This window comes from Agelaius phoeniceus, chromosome 2, assembly GCF_051311805.1.
Source record: "Agelaius phoeniceus isolate bAgePho1 chromosome 2, bAgePho1.hap1, whole genome shotgun sequence".
Lineage (NCBI taxonomy): Eukaryota > Metazoa > Chordata > Aves > Passeriformes > Icteridae > Agelaius > Agelaius phoeniceus.
In genome coordinates, this window is record NC_135266.1 from 38353406 (window position 1) to 38377881 (window position 24476).

The 24476-nt window shown below is 38.3% G+C and overlaps 1 protein-coding gene across 2 annotated transcripts in view; it reads right to left on the reverse strand.

The window, feature by feature from the left end:
- Positions 1 to 24229, reverse strand: part of TPP2 (tripeptidyl peptidase 2) — a 51277-nt gene extending 27048 nt beyond the window's left edge. For both annotated transcript variants that reach the window (XM_077173511.1, XM_054655087.2), the window contains exons 1-17: positions 23979 to 24229; positions 17980 to 18108; positions 16170 to 16265; positions 15653 to 15757; positions 14864 to 14988; positions 13990 to 14153; positions 12601 to 12755; positions 11522 to 11598; positions 10880 to 11007; positions 8940 to 9039; positions 6809 to 6957; positions 6565 to 6680; positions 4828 to 4996; positions 2803 to 2960; positions 2218 to 2294; positions 1282 to 1388; positions 333 to 487 (exon numbers count right to left, since the gene is read on the reverse strand). In XM_077173511.1, the coding sequence (XP_077029626.1) occupies positions 333 to 487; positions 1282 to 1388; positions 2218 to 2294; positions 2803 to 2960; positions 4828 to 4996; positions 6565 to 6680; positions 6809 to 6957; positions 8940 to 9039; positions 10880 to 11007; positions 11522 to 11598; positions 12601 to 12755; positions 13990 to 14153; positions 14864 to 14988; positions 15653 to 15757; positions 16170 to 16265; positions 17980 to 18108; positions 23979 to 24140 (2172 nt within the window). In that variant the 5' untranslated portion in view covers positions 24141 to 24229. The remainder of the gene's footprint in view (positions 1 to 332; positions 488 to 1281; positions 1389 to 2217; positions 2295 to 2802; positions 2961 to 4827; positions 4997 to 6564; positions 6681 to 6808; positions 6958 to 8939; positions 9040 to 10879; positions 11008 to 11521; positions 11599 to 12600; positions 12756 to 13989; positions 14154 to 14863; positions 14989 to 15652; positions 15758 to 16169; positions 16266 to 17979; positions 18109 to 23978) is intronic.
- Positions 24230 to 24476: the final 247 nt, after the last annotated feature.

Below are 24476 nucleotides of genomic sequence, written 5' to 3' on the forward strand. Positions count from 1 at the left end.
GACGTCCCAGACTACCACATTAACCACTAAAGGCAAAATATGCTGAATTATCCAACAAGGCATAGCTCCTATTTGAAAGGGAAACAAACTGCTCTGCATAAAAAAGCACAAGCAAATTGCAGAGATTAACATGTATTATATTACTAAATAGCTCAGAAACATTAGCAAGCTGATAGAGATCTTTTCAAAACTGAAAATCAGATGCATTGACTACTGTAACAAACACACAAAGTCTTGGGTTTGGAGTTTTTCTTAGGACAAAAAATCCCAAATAAGTAATGTTATACTGTACTGGTACATTATTTTATTTACCCCACTCTAGGGTAACTTACTAAGACAGGAAATGCTTCAATCACTGAGCCTTTTTCTGGTAAGGATGAAAATTTGTAGAACTCATGACTTCTGTATGCTTTCTGCTTCACAAGTTGAACAGCATGAAGCACAAACTTGGCAGTCACATCAGCTGAACATGAACACACTGTCACTTCTACATTAAAGAAAAAGAAATTTAGTCTGAAGACACAAGAATTTCAGAAGAAAAGCATAGAAACATTACTTTCACAAGCAATTTGTAATTTAAGAAGTTATGCAGTACCCAAAGTGGCTCCACATATGAAAAATACTTATACATCAGTTAGTTTCAAAAGCTCTTTCAGGTTAAAAAAAAACAGCTAAATTTGGAGGATGGTTAAAGAGAAACATGTCTTAATTAAATGGTGAAAATTAATCAGATAGTACAGATGTATCATCTGCATAGTACAGACTGATGAATTGCAAAATAAGAGTCCTATCACTAACTTCAGTCTAAATGAAAGATTTTTGAAAGGACTATTGTTTAGTAATTTCACAAAGAAAGACAAGGAAAACAGTCCCTTCCTTTCCTTCTTGCAAAATTGTGAGCTTTTTACCCATTGTGAAGATTACATTTTCTTCAGTTATGACTTCTTTCAACACTACATCCATATACCTTAAAAATTAGGTAAGCCTCAGACAGTGATACTTTTCCATAAACACAGGCCATTCCTCCAGGTATAGGCAACCACTTTAGAATGTTATTGGCCAGTTTCTTTAAGACTTAGAATCAAGATCCTACTATACCAAAAACCATGAAATAACTCAAAATTACTCATCTAAGAGCTTAAAAATCAAACAAAAATTTACATATTCATGGGCCAAAATCTTCAGTATTTATTCAGGCAGAACTCAAAATTATTTAAAACCAACTTTATCAAGTCTGACAAATGCAATTTTTTATTTAGGTAATGTGGTCATTTTCCTTACCAGCCCATGTAGCTCCCTGGGGAACATCGATGAAGTGCCTTCGGATCTGACCAGGTTTAAAATGAACATCTGTGTATGTCAGGTCATAGCTTGATGATTCATCTACTCTGTATGTCAAAAGGAAAACACAAATAGTAGTCAAACAAGCTGTGAAGCCAATTTTTGTAGGATTTTTAAATGCAAAAATACTCTAAAAATGTGTACAATGAGGATATTTAGTCTTTAACACCAATTATATTAATCCTACTAATACAGAATCTGACAGTACCATGTATCAAAAAGATTTAAAATGTCAGCTCCACCACACTATGTAAATACCCTCCTGAAAATTAAAGTGACTAAACAGAAATATCACAAAATCCTCATTTTCAGTGGATCTGCTTTTCCTGGCTGAGTGAATTGCCACTGAAGTGAGCTAAGGTATGGAAGTAGCAGTATTTCCATGAATGAATTAGAAAACAGTTACTTTGTCTTTCCCCTAATAAATAAACCTGTTTATTAAATCAAACATGTTTAATAAAATATTCTCCTTCTTTATCAACATCACTTAAGTCTTATTTTTAACCCAATGATGGGCACAATAGTAACTCTAAACTCACTGTATTGAAGTCATGATCAAAGACTATCCCAATGTATACAATGGCCAAATAATGCCCTCTGGCTCTATGTACTCTAGTTCCCAGGCAGAAATGAAAAACCAAACTCCAGCTGACCTACACATATGAACAGTACATTGATTGATAATTTGGTCAACAAGCCAGAAGGCGTCTGTATGCTGATAGAAAAGGAAGCTGCTGCCACTGTGGCTCAGCCCAGCAGAACACACTGCTGTCATGACCAAACTATCAAAAAATGTCACAACTGCATAAGCCTGTTGTAAGTATCTTTTCAGGTTTTTGTAGAAAGGGAACTCTCAAGAGTTCTGGATTTACTCACCTTGTTGGTATAACAACAGTGATTGGAACTCTGAACAAAGGGCCTGCATTAGGCATTGCTGTATCATATCCACACACCTAACAAAATAAAATATAGCAACTCAAAATCTTTGGTCAAAATCAAACTATAGAAGACAACATTCAACTTAAACCAGTTGCAGAGTATTTTGAATCTTTGTAGTTGTCACTGAGGAGAAGATGTCATTTGAGCACTGTCACCCCAGAAACAGTAAAACACCAACAATCACTGAGGAAAAAAAAGATTTTTCCCATTTTGACTCATTCCACCAGAGGGAAAAACCTTAAGCAATAGTTATTTATTTGGCTTATGTTTTCTATATGCTCTTATTTTTCAAACAGATACTCAAAGTTCTACAGGCATATGCTATACAACATTGTATAGCCCAACTATTCCTGAACCCTGGCTTCAGTTTGTATAGACTGAAATACATTGTGGCACTACTTTCTGTTCTGTAAACTCAAAGATTTTATTTCCTTAAATGTTATTTCCATAAAAAGTTGACAGAGACCCCATAAGGACACACAAGGGCACAAAGTCTTGCTCAGAACACCAGTACTTCCATACCTCTGTATAATGTACTCCTCCACTCAGGCCACGTGGATCCACACGAATATTTATGTGTCGACACTGGTTCATGAGTTCTAAATGACTAGGACACTGGACCCATGGGGCATTTGAAGTTAAAGCTAAATGAAGCTGGAGAGATATTCTTTCTGTGTTTTCTGTCAGGAAACAAATTATAAAATCAATTCAGTAACACAAACATGTGCACAGAGTCCACTGTAACCGTATTTGCCATTAAAATACACACATTGGTAAAATGTAATAGGAACCAATTCCTTAGAGCCCCTGGATCTCTGATTCTGCACAAAGCGAGCATTCTATATTACTTCTTTTAACTTGACAAAAAAAGAATAGCAACAGTAGGCAGTAAAAGAAAGGTGGTATCTAGCTTTGAAATTCCTCTCCCCTGAAACAGTGAACCCTGACAAAGCCAAAGGTAGGCTGCTAAGCAAGGCTTCAGTTACCCACAACATAGTCTGCAAGCAGGTATAAACTTCCTTCTACAGATAAAGTGTTGCCTAATGCAGAGAAATACAATAAAAAGCAATCACATTGATTCTGAATGCTATGCTAATTACCAAACTACATTATAAAGCATACTAAGTAAGAGGTAAAGTCTATTAAAATTACTATGATAATCTAGTCAGATTCTGCAAACAGTCTGGCAGATTCTGCAAATTAGCTTTTATGCCAAAAACGCTATGCATTAAGGCACAGCTTCCAGAAAAGCATCCAGAACAGTTGAAATGTTGAAATGTTTTAGTTATTAGGAGCTTCCTCCCGCTCAAAAAATTAATGACACTTTGCAATTTTTTTTTCTGTTTTAGTCCTAATTAAGCTTATCTTAATTTTCAGACATTTCATCATATCTAGATTAAGTAGAGAAAAGAACACTCTATTATAAGTACAGCAGAAGCAATAAAAGCTTGAAGAGAGCTTCAACAGACAAACTGAGCCATCAGCCTCCCTAAACTCTTATTTACAGTTTCTCAAACTCAGTCTTGTTGAAGACACCAGACACATCACAGAAATAACTAGGGAAAACAGGTACCAGGGAAAACTAGGGAAACAACAGCTATGCACCATTACCAGTCATTCATTGTAAATGCCTGTTTTTAGATTGCTTATTTCCTGCAGAAGTCTAGTGAACAATTATTTTGTGCCACGTTAAATTTAAAATGCACTGACTGCAATGTAAGCTGCCAAGCAATTAAGTTATTCAGAGTCAGTAACCTGCCCTAATTCATACCCTTTCTGCCCCTAAATAAACTCATCTCTTTGTCATATGCCAACCTTCTTGATGACCACTGGTTTCATTAAAGGAATAAACTCATTAACAAGCTCTCACACAGCTCCCTTTCCAAATACAACATAATTCAGTCTCTCAGTGAGTTCCAATTTTTATTAAATAAAGCAGGGCAAAAGGGTTTGCAGAAAAAAAGGTTAAACCTTATTTTCATCTGCACAAGTTATTTTTACCCTTTTAGTAATAAAAACCATATAAATTCCTGTACTGCCCTTCTAAATCTAATCCATAGAAATTCCCGTGTTGCCCTTCTAAATTCTAAATCTAGAATTTATAGTCTTTAAATAACTGAGAAACTAATTTCTGGGTAAGTGCTTTCATCTTTAGAACAATCATCAACCTCTGCCAAAAGTGATTTACAACACAAACCCTGAAGTTCTGTAATTTCATGAAACATCAGGGATCTATGGTTACTCTTTCTGTTTCTCCAAAGCCTCCCCAACTTGACTTTAAGTTTCTACAGAACAAAGAGATCTCTTTTTTTCAGTGAGAGGAAGCATTAAAGCAAGTCTCCCCAGACAACATGAAAGCCCTGCATGTAAGTCTGAGATTGAAAAGGAAAAGTTGTTTATTTTGCACATCTTCCTTAACCATGAAACTTATCGTTACACTGACTCCTTTTACAGTACAGATTCCTATCACTCATCATATCATGGCTTTTTGTGTCAAGTTGACATTTGTATTTCTCTGCACCTCCACCTACTAAAGCTCTTTCCTACCTGTATTCTCAGGAAAGACAGGTTCTATGCCAACCCCATGATCAGATGGTGCCACTATCTGGGCTGGATCTCTGAGGTAGATTCCACGGTTGCTGCCGACAGTAACTGTGAAGCCGATGTTACTTGTGAATGATGAATTCTGAATGAGGTAGTCATAGGCTTTATCAACCTGTTAGAAAGAGCAAGTTCTAAATTAACAAATTTCAACTTAATAGCAATTTATGCATATTCTCTACAATATGAAATGTTTAGCAAGCACAGTAAGAAACAGTGAAGTACCTCACATGCTATCTGAGCAACGTGCGACTGCACGATACCCAGTACAGAAAATGAGGCAATTTTCGCAGTCTGCAATGGCCACAGAGAGCCAGAAAGCCAAGAACATTTGAAAAAACAAACAAGGCCAAGTCTCCTCTGCCACAAACACACAAAAAGATTCCTATTCAGAGATTACACTGAAAAAGAGGATTCAAGGCCCAAACCTACTATTCTAATATAGGTGACTTTTTCATAGGTGGAGCAACACTAGTTAAAGTATTGAAAACTTTTATACTATAAGAAGCTGAGCAATTAAAAAAAAAAGACAATGGAATACCCATGCAAGTCTTATATATTGATATGAAGTAAAAGAATCAGGTCATGAAATCCAGCTCTGGGTTTAAGTACATGAGATGTCACAATCAACTCACATAAAAAATTAATCTTCCTGTTTTAAAAAGATACCTTTCCACCTCACTTGCTATTTTACTGACTACAAAAATCTTAAGTTCTCTTCTACTTGACAGCAAGGTACCTTCATCAGTGAAGATTAGGGCACTCTCCTTTGAGACAAGTGGACATACAACACCTCGTCTCCAAGATCAATTCTAGTCACATTTTAACACATGATTTAATCACAGGCTGCTAAAACAGCAAGTATGATTGGTGCATTTTATTTTTTATTTGATATGGCTACCCCCACTGCTGCCTTCTGTATCAAACTCAGCATTACAGATGCACTTAACAGGCATTACCTACTAGGTTCTAGCATCTCCTGAACTTGAATTTTGGACTAAGCATTTAATAGCTGGCATTTTGAAGCACAAGAGAAAAATCTTAGTACTTCTATTATACTAGGACAGGAGTGACTGTAGGCAATAACCAGGCCTAGCTCTGTAAGAACATAAGCTATTGCAAAGGGAGACAGTATGCCTTTACCATACACAGGATCATATCACAGATTTCCAAACTACTCTGAAGCCCACAGGAAATGATGAGCACTCAGACTGCCTGCAGCAAAGTCACTGTACAACTGCAGCTGTACTTCTCTGTGAACCAGCGTGGGTATCTGTTTTCACTGCCCAGAACTTACAGTCCCACCTTTTGTCTGGACAGAACAAGTTCAGCTGTCTCTGACAATACTTAAAAACATTTTTGGACATTAGGACAGAATCTAGGTGCCCATGTGGCACCTAAATCCACATGTGGGTGACGAAAACCTACATGCCACTTTTATGTCCATGTATCTTTTTGATGAGCCTAAGAATGTGTCCAGTTATCACATTTATTTTACAGTAACTGCATGCTGAAACTGGAAGAACCTTCTCATTCCTTCCTCTCCCCCAGTGAGATTTGAGAATCAAGTAGCATGGAACAAACTGAGTGAGATCACCTCAAAAGTTGTTCTGGCTGTTTTATGGGTTAGTTTTTCACCAGCAGTTATTTATATTATACTGGGTTTTTTTTGCTTTCAAATACCTGAATAATACCATGTCCTTGTGCAAATACTTCTATGTTTTCAGCTTTCACTGCAGTATTTTCTAATGCTCTTCTGACAGAATGAACAGTGTAATGAACATTATTAGCTTTGAGTCCTGAAATTAAAAATAAGAGTGTTATTGGATACAACAAAATATTTGAAAGTGACAGCATGCTTTTAAGAGGAAAAACTATCTAACCACTTTTAGATGATACATCTGTGTTTAACATTGTAGCACGTTACCTGACAATACTAACGCAATGCCTCCACATGCATTGGGAGAAGACATGGATGTGCCATTCATGAGCTGTGTTCCTCGCAGAGTCCAGTTTGGAACTGAAGCAATAGCACCTCCTGGGGCACTGATGCTTACTCCAAGGGCTCCATCAGTGCTAGCATTAAAAAGCAATGGTTAAAACACTGATTTTTTTTTTTGCACAATTTAAGATAAAGTTGTCAATACATTTAAAAGAAAAAGTTTGCTTTAGAGAATACTCACTGCATTTTACTTCACTAAATCCATTAACCCATTAAACCCAAGAAAAAGCATGCCACCAACCAACAATTTAAAATGTCATGTTAATCATCAGCTGTGCCTGTTTCACAGTGAGAGGTTTCTAAATTTTCCACTCCTTCAATATTCTCCACCAGGCTTGAGTTTAGCCAGCAGGATACTTTCTGGGATTTGAATTACAAAATGCACACTAACCAACCTATTAAACACTTCAATAAATAAATTCATATTCCACATAGCCTATTCAATGGTTATTACTTCTAAAGAAAAATAGTAAAAGAAGGAGGAGGAAGGCTAGAAAAGACCCAAAACTTAGACTTCTAATTTTGCATGCTGACAGTTCACTGCCAGGTTAAGTTTTGAATTTAAAAGCCTGAGACAAGAGCGCAAGGGGAGAACACATAAAACGTAATGTCAAGACATAGGTCAGGATCAGCTGGGCCTGATCCCTAAACACCACTTCTTCTTTCACATGCATATTTAAGAACAGAGCAACTGTGTGCCTATGGCACAGTTAGAATAGCATCTAGTTTTGTGAGCCAGATATGCTCCATCTTTTTTGCTCTGGATAGACAAAAATTGCACTGCTTGAATAAGGACAGCCCTGTGCCTGAGCTATTTAGTTCTGTAGAGAGGCAGGATATTTTAGGGTACTTATATCCCACACTAACAGCTTCATATGTCTAAAATCCATCTGAAATCAGAATATTCCAAGTATGAAACAGCAATGTGGCGTTTGGACATATTTTAGGACAGATGTATATAAACCCATAAAAAGGTTCTGCATCCCAACACCTTGGGACAAGCAGTGCACAGCACATCTGCCTGAAAGCCTCTACTGCTTACTGGGACAGACTGATCCCTGCATCAAGACTGCTCTAGCAAACTTCAGGAACTCTTCAGTCATCTGCATACTGCACCCTGAACAAAGAGAATCCTCCTTTGGCCAGACTTGGCCTTTCAGCTGACTGTTTTACAGGGCACAGTGACTAAGCACACAAGAAGTGATCTATATGTGTATGTGTGTGTGTATGTGTCTATCAAAATCAATTACAAATCAATTTCCCTTTCTCAGCTGAAGGCAGAGAGCACATTTCTCTTTTCCCTACACAAAACATGACAATCCTTCATAGTAAGATTCTTGAAACAATATACTTGCCTGTAAATATAAACACTAGAACAGCTAGAAACAATTCCAAAGTCTAAACACAAGCAAGAACTCAAGAAAAGATGTTACTATTTTTTTTTTGTTTGTCTACCACATTACTATCAGATGCTTCTGAGAAATTAAATAAAAACTGGAGTTTACATTGCCCTTAAAATTTCTTTCACACACTTCAGAAAATTTTCTGTAGTGTAAGGCAGAAAGCAATTTTTTCTGCCTAGTCACACCTCTACTGAACTCAAACAAAACCCTTAAGTAAATTATGCCATCACAGCAATGTCACTGTCACAGAACTAACACCACTGCAGTAACAGTATTTATTTTAATCTTCATCACTTATAGTACATTTAACTTCACCACACTAACCTAATGAAATAAATGCTATAGAAAAAAAGTAATTTAAAAAATGCAAACAAATTTCCAAACAACCTTTCAGTAACTTTGATTATCCTTGAATAGATCTGCACCCAAATACTTTTCTGGAAAATACAGGCTGTGCTGAGGCAGTTCCATGCTATTCCCTCTCCTCCAGGAGCTCTAGATCCCAATATACAAGTGTTACCAGAAGAGCAGGCTAGTTATGCTCTTTCCACAGGGAAGAAATACTTTCATTTTGGTATTAGTGACCTAGTTTAGATTTTGACTTATATCACCTGAACCCCAAAGTAATCAATTGTTCTTGGAATATAACCTACCTAGGCCCTCTGGATGACCAAGTGTACTGATTTGCTGGCAGTTTTTCTCTCAAAGAGTATTCAGCAACCATCATGTCAGGTGACACATAGGCACCAACACCTGTAAAAAAACATTCAAGCGTTTTAGATGTAATACAAATTTTTATTAAGAATTAAAAGTAAAATTCTTAAAATTCTTCTGTGATTTTAGTTCTTTATGAGAAGAATTCTTGCTTGACATTTAAAATGGAAACATATATTAGCCATCTCATTAAATCCAGATATTTTTGCAAGGCAAGTGTAAACCATCATGCTATGCAGTAACAATGCTGATGGGCACACTGTATAATAGTAAAGTATCATGCAAAGTTCCAAGTTTCACTTTTATTCAGCTGGAATATAACCTTCTACACTTCTTTCTCAACAGCTAATTTGTACATTTCTTCTCCCTCTCCTGCCTCTCTTTTCTCTGTTTACACTGCTCTGCCACAAGCTGCAACAACTGCACGTCAGAGCAATCCATGTGAATTGGTTCATGTTCACGTGGCTCCCAGCTACACCCCCTGGAGCAAATGGCCATATCCACACATCTCACTCAGGAGACAGTCTCTACTGGGTATCAGTTCCAAGTACAGAGAATATGTAAACAACTACATCAAAGCCTGATAAAGTAGCAATTGTAGAAGAGAATGCCAAGGATGCACACTGCAACTATGATTTTGTTTACAGCACAAGCACTACCATGGTGGTACAAAACTACCATACCAAGCTGACAAATTTGGCAAGGCTGTCTCTGTGTGAACTAAGCCAACCTGTCAGCTGTATTTTGCTTTATCCTCAAAAAACAAAAACTCTATCTGGTTCACTCCAGATGGAGGACAGGAGCAAACTACTTGGCATGCAGAGTGAATTATCATGCTGTCTCTGGAGTGATACAACTAAGCTGAATTGACAGAGTAGATGCACTGTAAGAGCAAAGCCAGTGCAGACCTGAAAAGAGCTTGTTAGTTCCAGCTCCAACCCCCAGTCTCAGTAGAGAATTAATAGCAGATTAACTTCCAGAAAGTAATCAGCATTAATTCTACTAGCGGCCCTGGAATAGCAGCTCTCCAGCTTCCAAGGCTTCATGCTAGTCTCCTTACATACTGGTCTCCTTGCACAGGAATTGTGACACTTAAAAAGCATCTTGTGTAATGCAGCAGTGAGACAATAAAGGATTTATTTAAAAATTAAGACTAAGCAAGTTACCCCTGAATGCAAGACATTTTGCTGAATCCTATACTTCCATCTTTTCCTAAAGTATCAAAACCATACATTAGCCTATCAGAAAAAGAATTTTAATGACAGTAATAGACTAGCACAGCAGTGGCACTGCAGCTGGAAAAATTCCTCCCCTACAAGGACTTGTCTAGATCCTAGCATGGGATTATTTTCTATCCAAATTAAAACCATCTGTTCCACTAAAAATAAAAATTAGAGTATCTGATGAAGACATGATCGAAAACTGTAGTTTTTAGAATTCAAAATGCATTGCAATACTTTGCAGAAGACTAATTAGAATCCAACTTAGAATCATATTTTCATAAGTTGCATTTACCAGCAGCTATGGGTTGGAGCAAAGTGGTGTGCTTAGACAGTTACAGTTGAAAAAGTAATCCTGAAATATTCAAGTAAGTCAGACCAAACATTTCTTTTGCAAATTTTATACAAAACCACATTAAATCAAGATCATTTGCCTCTCATCTCTTTTCTACATATGTAAGGTCTTGAATTTTAAGAAGATAACAATCTAAATTTGTATACCTAAGCATAGAGCAAGTGCTTCTCTCAGAATTAACCTTGTAGCACAGCAGGCAATTTTTTAGATTTTAGTTCAGCAATCAAACATGTAACAAAAGTACAAAGTTTGAAAAGACAGAAGCTGAATACTGTCAAAAAATTTGTCTATATTAATTATTTACCTATTACACTAGATGTAGTTCCACCAGGACATCCAACTGTAGAAAGGCAAGGACCATTATTTCCTGCACTTGAAACATAGATTACATTGTGTTTCCACACTGCTTCATTAATCACTTCACAAATTCTCCTAAAGTAAGAGAAAGAAATGAATCATTTACTCAACAATATTGCTTTCTTCCACAGGACAAAGCTCTCATTTCTAGGACAACCTTTGACCATTCACCAAACAAGGAAGCTTATGCAGCCTGCTTCCCACACCTAGCAGAGGCGGTTCCAGTACAGAAGCTGACCACAAAACCATCTTCTGGTTTCAAAAAGGAGTGAAAATTATGTAGTGATCCTAGGTCTTCAAATAATACCCCACACATCATGTGGTGTTGCAACTATTAAAGTTCTTTATTATGCTAAAATATTATTTGTATATGTGTTATAAGTATGTGTATGATATATAAATGAAAACCTTTTTCAATGGGTTTACTTCTTTCAAAGCCAGTTTAAAACTTACACTGCAAAGTTTCTAACTTATGAATCACGTGAGCTTGGATGGTTCACTCTTAAGCCACTAGCTGACTTACAGAAAACTCAACAAATACAATTCCACCTCTGTGAAATTAAAATGCTTTAACCACAGCACTACTCACCCAGAATTTGGCCAGTGTGTTGCTTCTCCATAGCTGTAGTTGACAAGATCACATTTGTATTTTATTGTTTCTATCATCTGATAAAGTAAAAATGGAAGTCAAAATATGTGCTAGTCAAAGAATGAAAGTGACTTCAGGAACGACAGAAAACATCTGCTTAAATTGATTTGCTACATATCTCAGAAAGATCAATCTCTTGAATCTCTTGAATTTACTGCAGCCAGATAAGTGCTATTTTCCCAAAGAACTAAGAAAATTAAAAAACCTATTAAAATTAAAAAACCTAAACCCTGAAAAGCCTTATTTTTGCCATGTTCCCAGCTATAAATCAAGGCATTACCCTAAGCGAAAACTGCAGACAGCACTAGTGTTGTCTCAAGAACATAAAATTCTCCTTTCCTGTGCAGTTTGATTGAAGTACAAAAAGTTGCAAAAAAGTTATTGTTCGTGTTGCTATATCAAAATATCCCATGGACCACAATATAGTCGTTTCATATCCTTTCCTTGGGTAAAATTTTTCCTTATCAACTCATTATACAGAAAAGCTCTTGGATCTTTCATCACTAAAAGGAATGCTGTTTTTCCTCACTCTTAGGAAAAAGAGTTAACACAAATACAGCAACATAGGTAGATACTTGCCTCTATTCTAGATTTATTCTAGATCTGAGTAACTATAAAAGATACACTGACAACATAAAGAACTTTTTTAAGTATGCAAGTAACTGCTCTCATGCATCAAGCTAGTCAGACACTGCAAGTCTGTTAGCCTGGAGAAACTCTAAGAGCTCTATGCAACAGAAGTCTTGTTTTATATTAAAAAACTAGTCTTACAATATGCTTTAAAATACATTCTGGTTGGTTTAGTTGGTTTTAGGGGTTTTGGCTGTGTTATTTATTGCTTGAGGGTTTGCTTTTTTTGTGGGGGTGGCTTGGTTGTTTTTTTATTTTTGGTATTTTTGTTGGAAATACTGTAGAACCACAGAAACAAAGCCTATAAACAAGTAGGGCATGAAGTTCCACAATATTCTACACTTAAATCACACTGCTGAGATTAGTAATTTATTCAGTGAAATACCCACAGCTCTTATTAGACCAGTGCCAGTTTCCATTGTACTCAGTCTCGTATCACCAATCTTGATTGCAAGAATCTGAGCTCCAGGAGCCACACCATTCCTCTCTGGTTCTTCTGGAAAGTATCCAGCTGCAATACTAGCCACATGTGTCCCATGTGCTCCTGTGCAAAGGAAAAGTACATATTTTTAGTGGAATTCATTTGCTGGAATTCAATATGCTACAGCTCAATTAATTTTCGCTTATTGAGCTGTAAGCACATAAATCCAGTCAGTGGCCAGTCACCAGTGTTGCTGGTACCAAAAGGGTGACAGTGTTCACCAGGACTCAGCAGTGGAGCCAGCCCTGTTCAGTATTTTTGATGGTCTGGACAAGGGGATTGAGAGTATCCTCAGTCACCATGCAGACAACAACAGGCTGGGCAGGAGTGCTGGGAGGATAGGAAGACTCTACAAAGGACAGGCTGGATCAATAGGCTGAGGCTAATTGTATGAGGTTCAACAAAGGAAACAGCTTTTTAAGGAGAGAAAGGAGGCAGCAGGAAGAGAGGAACAAAGTAATAACTTAATTCCACTAACAAAAGTTACTTTGAAGGCTCCACACTTCCTACTCAAAGTTATGAATGCTACATCTGAGACAACTCAGGTAGCAGGCATTAAGAATAGAAAACAAAACTACACAGAAACACAGAAAGGAACATCTCAAATAAGTTACCATCTATTTAGAAATCTGAACTGCTTATGTAGCTCTATTGAGATGGGATAGTTTCATGGGGAATAAAGAGCATTTTTCAAAGCAAATGCATCCATACCATCCCAACCACTCAGCTTGCTTCCAAAACAAACCATGATTACTTAAACAATACTCTAAAACAGGTTCAGAGTGGTTGGAGCTACAGTTATAGTGACATCTGACATAACAAAAAAGTTTGCATAAACCTAAATTAAGATCAATACCCATTTTGTTCATGGGTACTATATTTAAGATTCTTAAAGTATACAAGTACAAAGGGAAGCAACTAAAATCAATCATCACTCTATATTTAACAAACATAACAAAAAAGGTTTTTTGACAGAAGGTTCTCTTTAGTTTAGCTTTTAAGATGTCTGTACACATTAAAGAATACCTAAGTATGCACGTTCTATGTATACATGCTTATGTACATAAAAGTTGACAATATTTCATACAAAAATGAAGGCAAGTTTTGTAATGAGCTATCATTATAGAATTTAGTTCAGGAAATATGAGTATTGATCTTAAAAGTCATAATAACAACTGCTGTACTACAACAGCTGCTTCAAGCCATCCCAAGTATCAGAAACAAGACCCAATACAAATTACTGCTTCTCATCATACCTACTTAGCAGCAAAATGTTTTTAAGATTATTTTCATTTACCTCCACTTGTCACAATAGAAAGGAGGTTTCCATCATCATATATATTCACTGAATAATTCAACATCTCAGATGTTCCAAAAGATCCATATTCCTGAGCCTCTTTGTAGGTTCTCAGCACTGTACAGTTAGCTAAGTCACCACTCTCACTTGTATCTATGCAGGCTCTGTTGATAAAAAACAAACAAACAAAAGAAGGAAATGTCCCAGCTGCTGCAAACTTTTGGTCACCTACCCTCTCCAGCTGAGCATAGCAAAAAGATTTCAAGAAGTTTGGTTCTGTGTTTATGGTTTCTTTAAATAGTTCTTTGAGCAACTACTTTAAAACTTGGTTGTTTATACTTAAGATTCAGAAACTACGAAGTTATCTAAATAAACTGATTTTCAAAACACTGTTAAATTCAAATAAATCTGTATTTGAAAAGCAAGAGTATGAAAATTTAGGCAAGTTCAAGGAAGAAATTTTACTAAAGATAGATGTTCAGTGCTGGTACACAAACATTCGAAGTTTTACTGTTTTGTATGAAGAACCTTATCAGTAAAGAAATGTGCCCTGTTACATCTCTGCACAGACACCTGTTTCATCTTATTTCACATCACCAATGGATAGTCAAAACAGTTTTATTCTGCTTCAGAAGAAAAACCCCATAAGCTTACACTCATATCTCACTGTCTTCAATAAGACTTTATTCTATCCGATCTTCATTTGGGACCAGAATTTTGTCAAGAAACTCAACTGGTACAGCAGGACTATTTTTAAAGCAAAAAATACTTAAAACCTCTATAAAGAGGGCAGATATAAAAGATAACAAGTCCTCGATGCAAGCTATTGTTTTATGTAAAGAACAAGATATTTTAGACAAGTTTAGTCATTTACCTCCAGGTCTCACCATCATACCACACTACACAATCATACACTGGGCCAGGATCACTGTATTTTTTCTCAAAAGAATTCAACAATTCCACTTGATTTTGAAGTTCTTCCTTTATTAGCTTATTTACCTAATATGGCAAACAAAATTAAATTAGAATATTTCCAAAACTATTACAAGATGGGTAATCCTACATTCTTTTCTAGTGCTATACATTTTTTCCATTACTTTCCCAGCAATGTTAGACTATCCTAGGAGTCACAAAAATCTGGAAGTTCAATGGCTTTCAACAGTGCACTATTTATTTTTGGCCTATTATGTACAACTACTTCTAATTTCTGTAAACGTAACATTTAAAGCCATTATTTTCTTGAAGACTATTAGATGATAAAGTAGCATCTGAGGCATTTCTGGTACTTCATTAAAATAGTACACAGTTTACACAAGAAAGAATATGTTTAGAAAATTCCAACTTCGAACACAGCAAGGATGGTGGCCTCAAAACATTGCACATTAGATTAACAACAAAACTTACTGAAAATATCCAACAATTTTTTTGAAGTAATCCTGTTTTCATATTTGACACCAACTCTCAAAAGTAAAGAACACTAAGCAAACTGAACAACCACGCATACAAAGACTTATAAAATTAATCAGAGGATACACTGGCAAATTATCTGCCAAAATACTCACAAGTATCTTTCTTTCACTCATCTAATGAAACATTTTAATCCTGTCAACCAGTAACAAATTGTTGCAAAGAACAAGTTCATAAAATTAGGTTTCATGCAAACCTGTGAGGGAGAGCTATGAGCTGCATCAAATTCTTCTTGTTTCCTACAGGCCTCTGCTAAAGCCAGCCTGTGAACAGGATCCCAGAGCTTTTCCTTGCGCTCTTTCTGCAAAATAAAAACAGAGGTTCCTCCACATGCTAAGAAATGTATGTCAAAGTATGAAGTCTATAAAGATCATTTGAAAATTCTGATTTGAGACAATGGCTAAAAAGCTTCCATACAATAGTATAAATAAGCATAAATTGCCATACAATTTTAAAAAAAGGGGCTATCAGTAATTTCTGTACGTCTCGCCTCAATGGACCACTGTGAGGAGGATTTCCATGCCACCCCCCTGTTGCTCTGAAAAAATCACAGAAGAAATGGAATCAATAAAAATCAGAGAGAATAGCATTTTCGTGCTGGTTAGCGATACAAGTATGTTAGCAAATCACATGCTGTAGTGTTCTAACAAAATTAAGAAACTGAACTGTAAAATATGACTATATACCAGAAAGAAAAGATAATTCATCCTTACCTGAATCCTCTCCTTAAGAGCTTTAGGATAGATATCATAGCCATTTTTTATGCCAATGTGATATTTGCCTGAAGGATTTACCCAGTTTGCTGGAATCTACAGAAAAGTACATTTAGAAATAGGTTAACTAATGGCATTAAAAGAACTTCTCAAACAAAAAAGCCCAACACTTTGTAAGAGAGCTTAGCAGAACAAGCCTGCAAATACTGCCAATTTAATTCTCTGTCTCCGTAACAGTAACTACTGCACCGTTCCAACAACATGACATGGAATTTTAAATCCAGCTCCCAAAAAATCAGTATCAGTTCATGTGACACTGCCATTGAACATCTTTAAGCATTAGTTGCTCTGATAGTCTACTTTTAAAACACAAAGCCCCAGCTTTACTGAATTTGCTGGGCAGAGGTCTGGGGAAATAACAGTACTATAAGTGAAACCTAACATGAGCAAGTATGGTTGGAAGCCATGACAAACATCTGAATATCTCATTTCACAACTTCATGCAATTTAGACTCTGTATATCAGGATCTGCTCATCCTAGTAACAAAAGTAAAAGAGCAACAGACTTAGCCTTACAATCATCTTCTGTGCAAAATTAGGAAAAAAGCTGACAGTATGGAGAGATCCAAAGATGTGATGCCCCCATATCACATCATCAATCCAATCAGGAAATCAAGAAAACGTTAGCAACATCAGTTCTGTGTACTCAAGACCTCTACAAGATTTTGTGTCCTTTCTGGAAACCCTACAGCATTTCTGCTATGCATAGTGAGAATTCAGTGAGTCTACAACTAGGTCCTCAGAGATTTTTCAGTCTCTAAATCTATTCACCACGAGCTTAACATAATTCCTCTTGTAGCTCATGCAAATGTGGAAAATAGTAGCACTCTTAAAGACACTACTGTGTCTGATATTTTAAAAACATATTAGCACATTTTCTTCAGCCAATTTCCAAAGCTGTATCAGATAGTCTTTTGAACAAATAATTAAATTATTATCAGGCCCCACAAAAAGCCCTGTACACACCCCTATTCAGCTACAGAATAAATTAGAAATAAAGACATATAAAAAGTGTAAAAAACACTAAGCAATCTACATGAAGAGCAAATGCAGCATTAGGTTTGGGTAAGATCTGGTTAGCTGGTTTCAGCTGGGCTAAGGTTGATTTTTTTTACAGTAGTTGATATGGGGCTGTTTTGGATTTGTGCTGACCACTCTTAATAACTCAGGGATGTTTTAGCTGCTGTTGGACACTGCTTGCACAGAGTCAAGGGTTTTTCTCTCACCCATCCCAAACAGTGAGCAGGTTGGAGATGCACAAGGATTTGGGAGGGGACATAGCTGGGACAACTGATCCCAACTTGACCACAGATATATTCCATATGATACAGCATCATGATCAGCATATAAAGCCAGGAAAAGAAGGAAGAAGGGGAGTCATTACAAGTGATGGCATTTATATTCAAGTCACCATTTGTGTGGAGCCCAGTTTTCCTGGAGATGGCTGAACACCTGCCTGCCTATGGGAAGTGGTGAATGGACCCCTTGTTTTCCTTTGCTCGCGTGCAAGGCTTTTGTTTTTATCTCAACACGTAAGTTTTTTCAATTTCACCCTTGTGATTCTCTTCTCCCCACATTGCCTGGGGAAGGCTGAGTGAGCAGCTCTATAGTGCTTAGCTGCAAGCCAGATTTAAACCACAACATCTGGTTAAAAGGAAGCAAGTTTTGTAAAAACCAAAGCAGGTGCTAAATTTGCTGTTAACCAAAGAAGATGACGTCCAGTGGCGTCTCTGTACCACCAAATACTCACCTTTAAAGTTCTTCCAGAAAGACCAGTAATCTCTCCATCTTTAGGTTCTGCAATGGTACATGTAGTTACATCACCACTGCCCGTAGTGTCAATGATATCAATTATCTTCGGTTTCCCATCAGTTGTAACCTGAAAATATGAGCACAGAAAAATTGGAAAATGTACTTGATTAGTACTTTAGCACACAAACCAGGAAAGTTTTGCTGTTAAAAATATCAACTAGCTTTTTCAGGCACCCAACCTTTAATTGAAGGACATAAAACCAACCTGAACTCAAGATAAATTTTCAAATAACTAAGACCAACATGTCCCTATTTCTGGTTCATACAAATCCACTTATTTCTAATAAGGATTTAGAAGAGAAAAAAGGAAAAACACTCTATCAACAAAGCTCAGGCAGCCTCAATTTAAAACCAAGCCTAAATTTGCAAAAAACCTATTTGCAAGAATTACTATTTGTTTTCATATCATTTGCTGTGTTGCGTGTGACCCTTCATTCTGGACAAATTTTATAGTAATGAATGCACAAGTAAGAAAATGACAGGTGCTGAAGTACAAGCTCTCACAAACTGGAATCTCTTAACTGAGCTTAAAGAAACCTGAAAGGGACACAAGTTACTATTACCTTATTTTTCCTCTTTCAAAGATTCTGCTTTGTGTTTTAATCCATTTGCACTGTTAGCAGCTACAGCTATATACACCTAACACTTCTATAAGGAGTTTGGAAAGATGCTATAGCAGCCTCCCAGGACCTAAGGAGGGCCTATAAGAAACATGAAAGCAATTTTTTACATGGCACAGGCAGTGATAGGACAAGGAAGAATGGCTTTAAACTAAAGGAGACTGTAGGACCAGTTATAAGGAAGAAATTTTTCACTGTAAGAACAGTGAAACACTGGAACAAGTTGCCCAGAGAGGTGTTGGATGCCCCATCCCTGGAAACATTCAAGGTGAGGTTGGATGAGGTTCTGAGCAATCTGATCTAGTTGAAGATGTCCCTGCTCCTTGAAGGGAGGTCGGACTAGACAGCCTTTCAAGGTCCCTTCCAACCCAAACCATTCTATGATTCTATGAATTGATCATACATACATATTTTTACAGTTCTGTATCAAAGACTGATTCACAAAAGAAGATATCAATCATCTTCCTAGTATTTCCTATACGTTAACTACACTGAAAGTGAAAAGAGCTTCATATTTAGAAAAGCAGCAACATTTGTTGTTTTCTACATTTAAATATATGGTATTTTTGCCTTTATTCTCTATCAATAATTTTGATGTTAGATATAATATATGGAAGGTTGTTTTGTTCCAATAATGCTCTAGAATTGTGAATTCAGCTACTGGAAGCTACCGACACATTCAAACTGTTTCATAAAAGTCACTCTGCTGCTGCCAAAAGGACAAGAGTCAGGTTCTTATCACATGTCAGCAAACAAGGATAGATACTTCCATGGTCTCAAATTCATGGCTTAAAAAAAAACAAGTAAAACCCAACCAAAACTCATACAATCCAAAAAACAATCTCTTAGAAACTCAACAAAAACCAACCCAGACAAGTAACAAGCAACACCACCAAAGAAAACGGACTTAAACAGCTTAAAAAAATAATCAACCCCAAATATTCCAAACCCATAGCAACCATAAAAACAGCATCAATTTAATTTCCCAGAAGGTAATAAATACTGCTTTTGAATAGGCTAGCTAGGGAAGAAGTTTCATGACAGAAACCAACACTCTACTCTGTTCACAGAAATTCAACTTCACTAGAGAAAATCTTAAGAGCATCTTAACCTGGTAAAACATCGACCAAACCATAGTTACACAGTAGTGAAAATTTATTCGGGGAACAGTGTGTAGGCACTAAACCATACACTTTTCAAGCATTTCTAATTAATGTCTTCAATGCTGGCCACAATTCACACAAAAGTCAAGAGCTGCTCCAATACTAAAACAACTTCAAGCCAATCCTGACATTAGTAGCACTGCACACTTTTCAATATGCCTCTACTCAAAGTCAACTATTCAATGATCACAGTACAAGAAAATAAGAATGAAAATGTAATCCAAGGTGACTTGCTTGAAGGAGGCAAGTTATACAGCAACAGGTGGCCAGAACACAGATTTATGCAGCAGCAAGCTTGGGTAGTTTTGGGAGTTGTTTCCTAGCCCGAAAAACGAGGTGCAACTCCTACACTCTATGGCTCTCTGCCTCCTAGCTGAAACCTAGCAGGCCCACACATGCACTTGAGTTTGTACTGTCAGAACCAAGAAATCAGAGTCTTTCAGTCAGACACAAGAAACTCAGAGTTTCAGCTGGTCTAAGGCTCAATTCCTATCAGCCGCAATCCAGACAGGTTCACAGTAATTTAGTGCAAGTAACTGATACGGCGGCTCCTGCTACCATGAGCTGCTCTTCGGCACACTGCCCACCAGCAGCAATGCCAGAGTGAAACTCAAGAGTTCAGCTCACTTGGCTTTTGCAAATCTTGTCATTCTGAGTTTAAAATTATAATAAAAATAATCAAGTGACCTTGATCAATTCTCTTATGCGAACAGAAGAGTCTTGAAGTAATTAATTGATCACAGACAGAAGGTACATTCTAGTAACTTTTGCATTAAAATTTAAAAAAAATAATTTTTATACAATTAAAAATATTTTATACTGTGTTTAGAAAAAAAATCCCCAATCCTGCCTTAATTATTATGGCTTGCCTATAGGCATTTAAAAAACAAATCAGTAGTTCAAAACTGAAAACTACTTTGCTGTTTATACATTTCTGCTTGAAGTTTTAAAATCCGACTTACATGTTAGTTCTTTGTAAAGCAGTAAACTGAGAACACTAAAATTAATCTGTGTGCATAATCCTGGCAACTGATACAGGTTACAATAGAAGTAAAGGAGCACTAGTATCTTTGACAATCACAACACAAGAAAAAGGAAAGCCAGATGTATTTTAGCATGTTTTTACTAGCTCATACAATCATTGACTCCAACTGACAGCAACTGCAGCCACAAGAGATGAACAAGTTCTTCAGCACTTTGGTCATGGGACAGCTGATCATCATCATCACAAACAAAATCATTTCCAAGCAATTTTTTTAAACTCAGTGCTGAAAAGCAAGTAAAACAAAACTAGCTGCTACTGCTAAAAAGCTATCACATAAAAGCACAAGTTAATGTTAGTAAATAATAATTCCAAATGCCACTTCACAAAAAAAATAAATTTGCAAGAAGCAAAATGAACTGACTTACCTATCATGAAACATAAGAAGCCACAATAGGAACAGGAAAAGGACAGGGTGGGGCTGAGCAAAGGCTATACCTATACAACCACAACACGCCATTAAACGCACCTAAAATTTCATCAGTCACTGTGCCTTAATGAGGAATTACAAACAATGACTTGGCAGACAGCAGGAAATACATTCTACCAAGAGGACTGAAAGAGGGCAAAACTCACATGAAAGAAGCAGACAAACTAAACCTTTCAGTTGGTGTCAACTGGTGGAAAAGCAATGGAAGAGGAGGTGAAAGGAATTCCCTAGAAGGCACTGGTTCCCAAGATTCATAAAGAAAAGGAAAGTAAGTACAAGCTAGAATAATGTTTTATCTATCAAAGAAAGCCAATCAACAGACAACAGGTTTTGTTAAGAAGGTTTTGTCTAAGAAGGTTTTGTTAACTATTCTCTCTATAGCAGCAAGCGTCCAGGAAAGAACAGAAACATAATGATATTTCCCTGTTAAACTCTGTCCCCAGATCTTTCTGTCCCTCAAAAAGAAAACAAACACTGCTATCAATGTTTACAAACCAAGTCACAGAATCAACAAGCAAAGAACCCTACCCAGGAATGAAACACTATGGAGCAGCTAAGAAATTAACTGTTTTGTTTTGACTAAGAACTCCACTATATCCAAATCATAGTAGCTCATTTTAGCTTGTAATAATCATTGTCATTAACCAGAACTCAAAGTTGTAATACCAATTAACCTTGCTACAGGTTAGCAACTGATTCAACATCTTATAGATCTAACTCTGTGCCAGGCCAGGAACTGACAAGAAGACTGACAGTAAGAAAAAGCAGCAGCAGGAAAGACGGGTATAAAAAAAAATTCTAAAAATTGTCCCAAGGTTAGAAACTACTTCTTGCAGTACAGCTATGCTGTGTCACTGCCTATGCCCAGGACACTGATTCATTGCACTGAGCCAAAATGTAAACTGGCAAATGCTCCAGAGAGTGAGAACATTCCTTTGCTGAAGAAACACCTTCAAAGCTATTCTAGACTGAGTGCTGCCTATGCTTCCTTTATAACTGCCTGTGCAGTAAGTCTCCCCTGGCTGTACTTTAGCAAGCCCCTTAAGCTAGGTCTACTAAGTGGGCAGTGTGAAAAGATCACACAACTTCTTTACATGTTTTTCTAACAACCCTGCAAATTTACTCTCACCCACTGCAATGTGAATTACACATCCTGCTCTTCAAATCTTTTACTTCTTCTACAAATCTTTTACTGTGGTACTCAAAATTTTATCCTGTGCCTAAAGAAAGTATGTTGGAAAAAAATGATATGGTCAACACAGAGATCATGCTGCTTCATAAATAGCCCTTATGAGCCTTGGGTTACCTATATCAGAACAAAGCTTCCCACTACTGCCAATAAATTCATACTGGGGTTTTGTTGTTGTTGTTGACCACTACTCATTCATAACCTCTAAAAACTTAGGGGTTTTTGCTTTTATATGTGAAACTTCAGAACCATGCACATCATTCAATTTATATTCACACCTTCCTGATTGTCTTCCATTACTTTCTGCTCTGCCCATGGTATTATCATATTTTCCTTTTGACTAGCTTTCATTAAGATTTCCAATTACTCTTCCACTTACCCAGAACTTCTTACCAAAAGCACCAGCTTCATTTCAGCTTAAATCAATCGAAGTTACACCTGGCCACTCCTTCCCTCCATCCAACCTGTCCTCACAACTCATCCTCTAGTCTAACCGCATCCCATAAGGAGTCATTTCAGAACACAGAACTAATGATCTGCCAGGGTCAGGTCCTTGAATGAGGTCACTTAGGAGTTAATTCCACACCAAAGAAAGGATGGAAACCAACACAAGCCCTGCTCAGTCAAAACAAAACAAAACAAAGGATTCAGCGTCCAAGTGAGTTGCACACAACTCCGAATCATTCTTCCACGGACTCTTATGCCATCACTCAGACATAACATGTTGACAAAAAATCAAAAGCAGCAGTGACACAAAGAGCCGCATGCAAACTTACAAGATAAAGAAATGTTAAGAGACAAAGGTTATAAGAAATAAGTGCTGGGAAATGCCCAAACTGACATCGCACACAGAAATTTACAAAACCGACATGGAGACATAAAGTTGGCAGATCAAAAAACAAAGGTGGCAGAATCAAATTCGATACAGACTGCTATTGCAATAAAACGCCCGAGAAATATAAAGAGAAAGACGGGTATGCAAATTGTGCCATAAATACACTTTTCATGTAAAACACCTAGGCGGCTGTGTGTAGCCTCGAGCTACCTACTGCCGAAGTAACGCTAAGGTTTAACAAAAACACAAAGCGTTCTTTTATAATGAGCTCTGCGCGAGAGAAGGCAGCCCAAGAGATTTAAGTGCCGTAACACGCCTGCGGACGGCTGGGGAAGGAGCAGGATCCTCACAGCAGCAGCACCGGTGCGGATCCCCGGCCACGGCATCTCCCCGCCCTCCCGCACCCGAGCCCCGCTCACGCGTGCGGGGCGGGAACCGAGAGCGAACACAAGCCACGAGTCCCCGGGATAGGGACAGTCCCCGCCACAGGGACAGTCCCCGGGACAGCCCTCCGGGGCCTCCCCCGCTCTCGCCAACGCTGCCTCGGGCCATGGCCGGCCCCGTACTCGTCCCCGTCCTCCCGGGTTCGCTCCGGTGGGACCCGGGAGCTCCTTGCGAGCCGCGGCCGTGACTCAGGGCCGCCGCCGCCCTGCTCTACCTGCATGCCCGGCGCTCCGGGGTCCACGCCGGTGTCCAGCACGGCCAGCAGCACCCCCCGCCCGTCGAAGTCGGGGAAGCGGGCGAGGAAGGCAGCGGCGCCGGTCTCCTTCTTGGGCAGGAGCCCGTGGAACGGGAACGGCTCCTCGGCGGCGGCCGCCATGGCGCGAGACCGGGGCGCGGGGCCGGTGGGGACAAGCTGCGAGAGGCCACGGGAGGGCGGCGCATGCGCGGTGCCGCCCCACCGGCCCGCGGGAACACGCACCCCCTGGCGGCCCGCGGCGCGAGCGGCACCGGAGCTAAACTGACCAATAGGACGCCGAGGCAGGCGGGGTCTGCTGCGCAGGCAGCCAATCACGGGAGGGACGCGTTCCACGCGCCGGGGCTGTGGCGGCCACGTACGGCGGCGGCGGGAGCCGAGGGCACCTTCGGTCGCCGGGCCCGCGGGCGGAGCCCGACCCGCGCCGCCCCGCCCCGCCCCGGGGCTCCCGACCGGCTG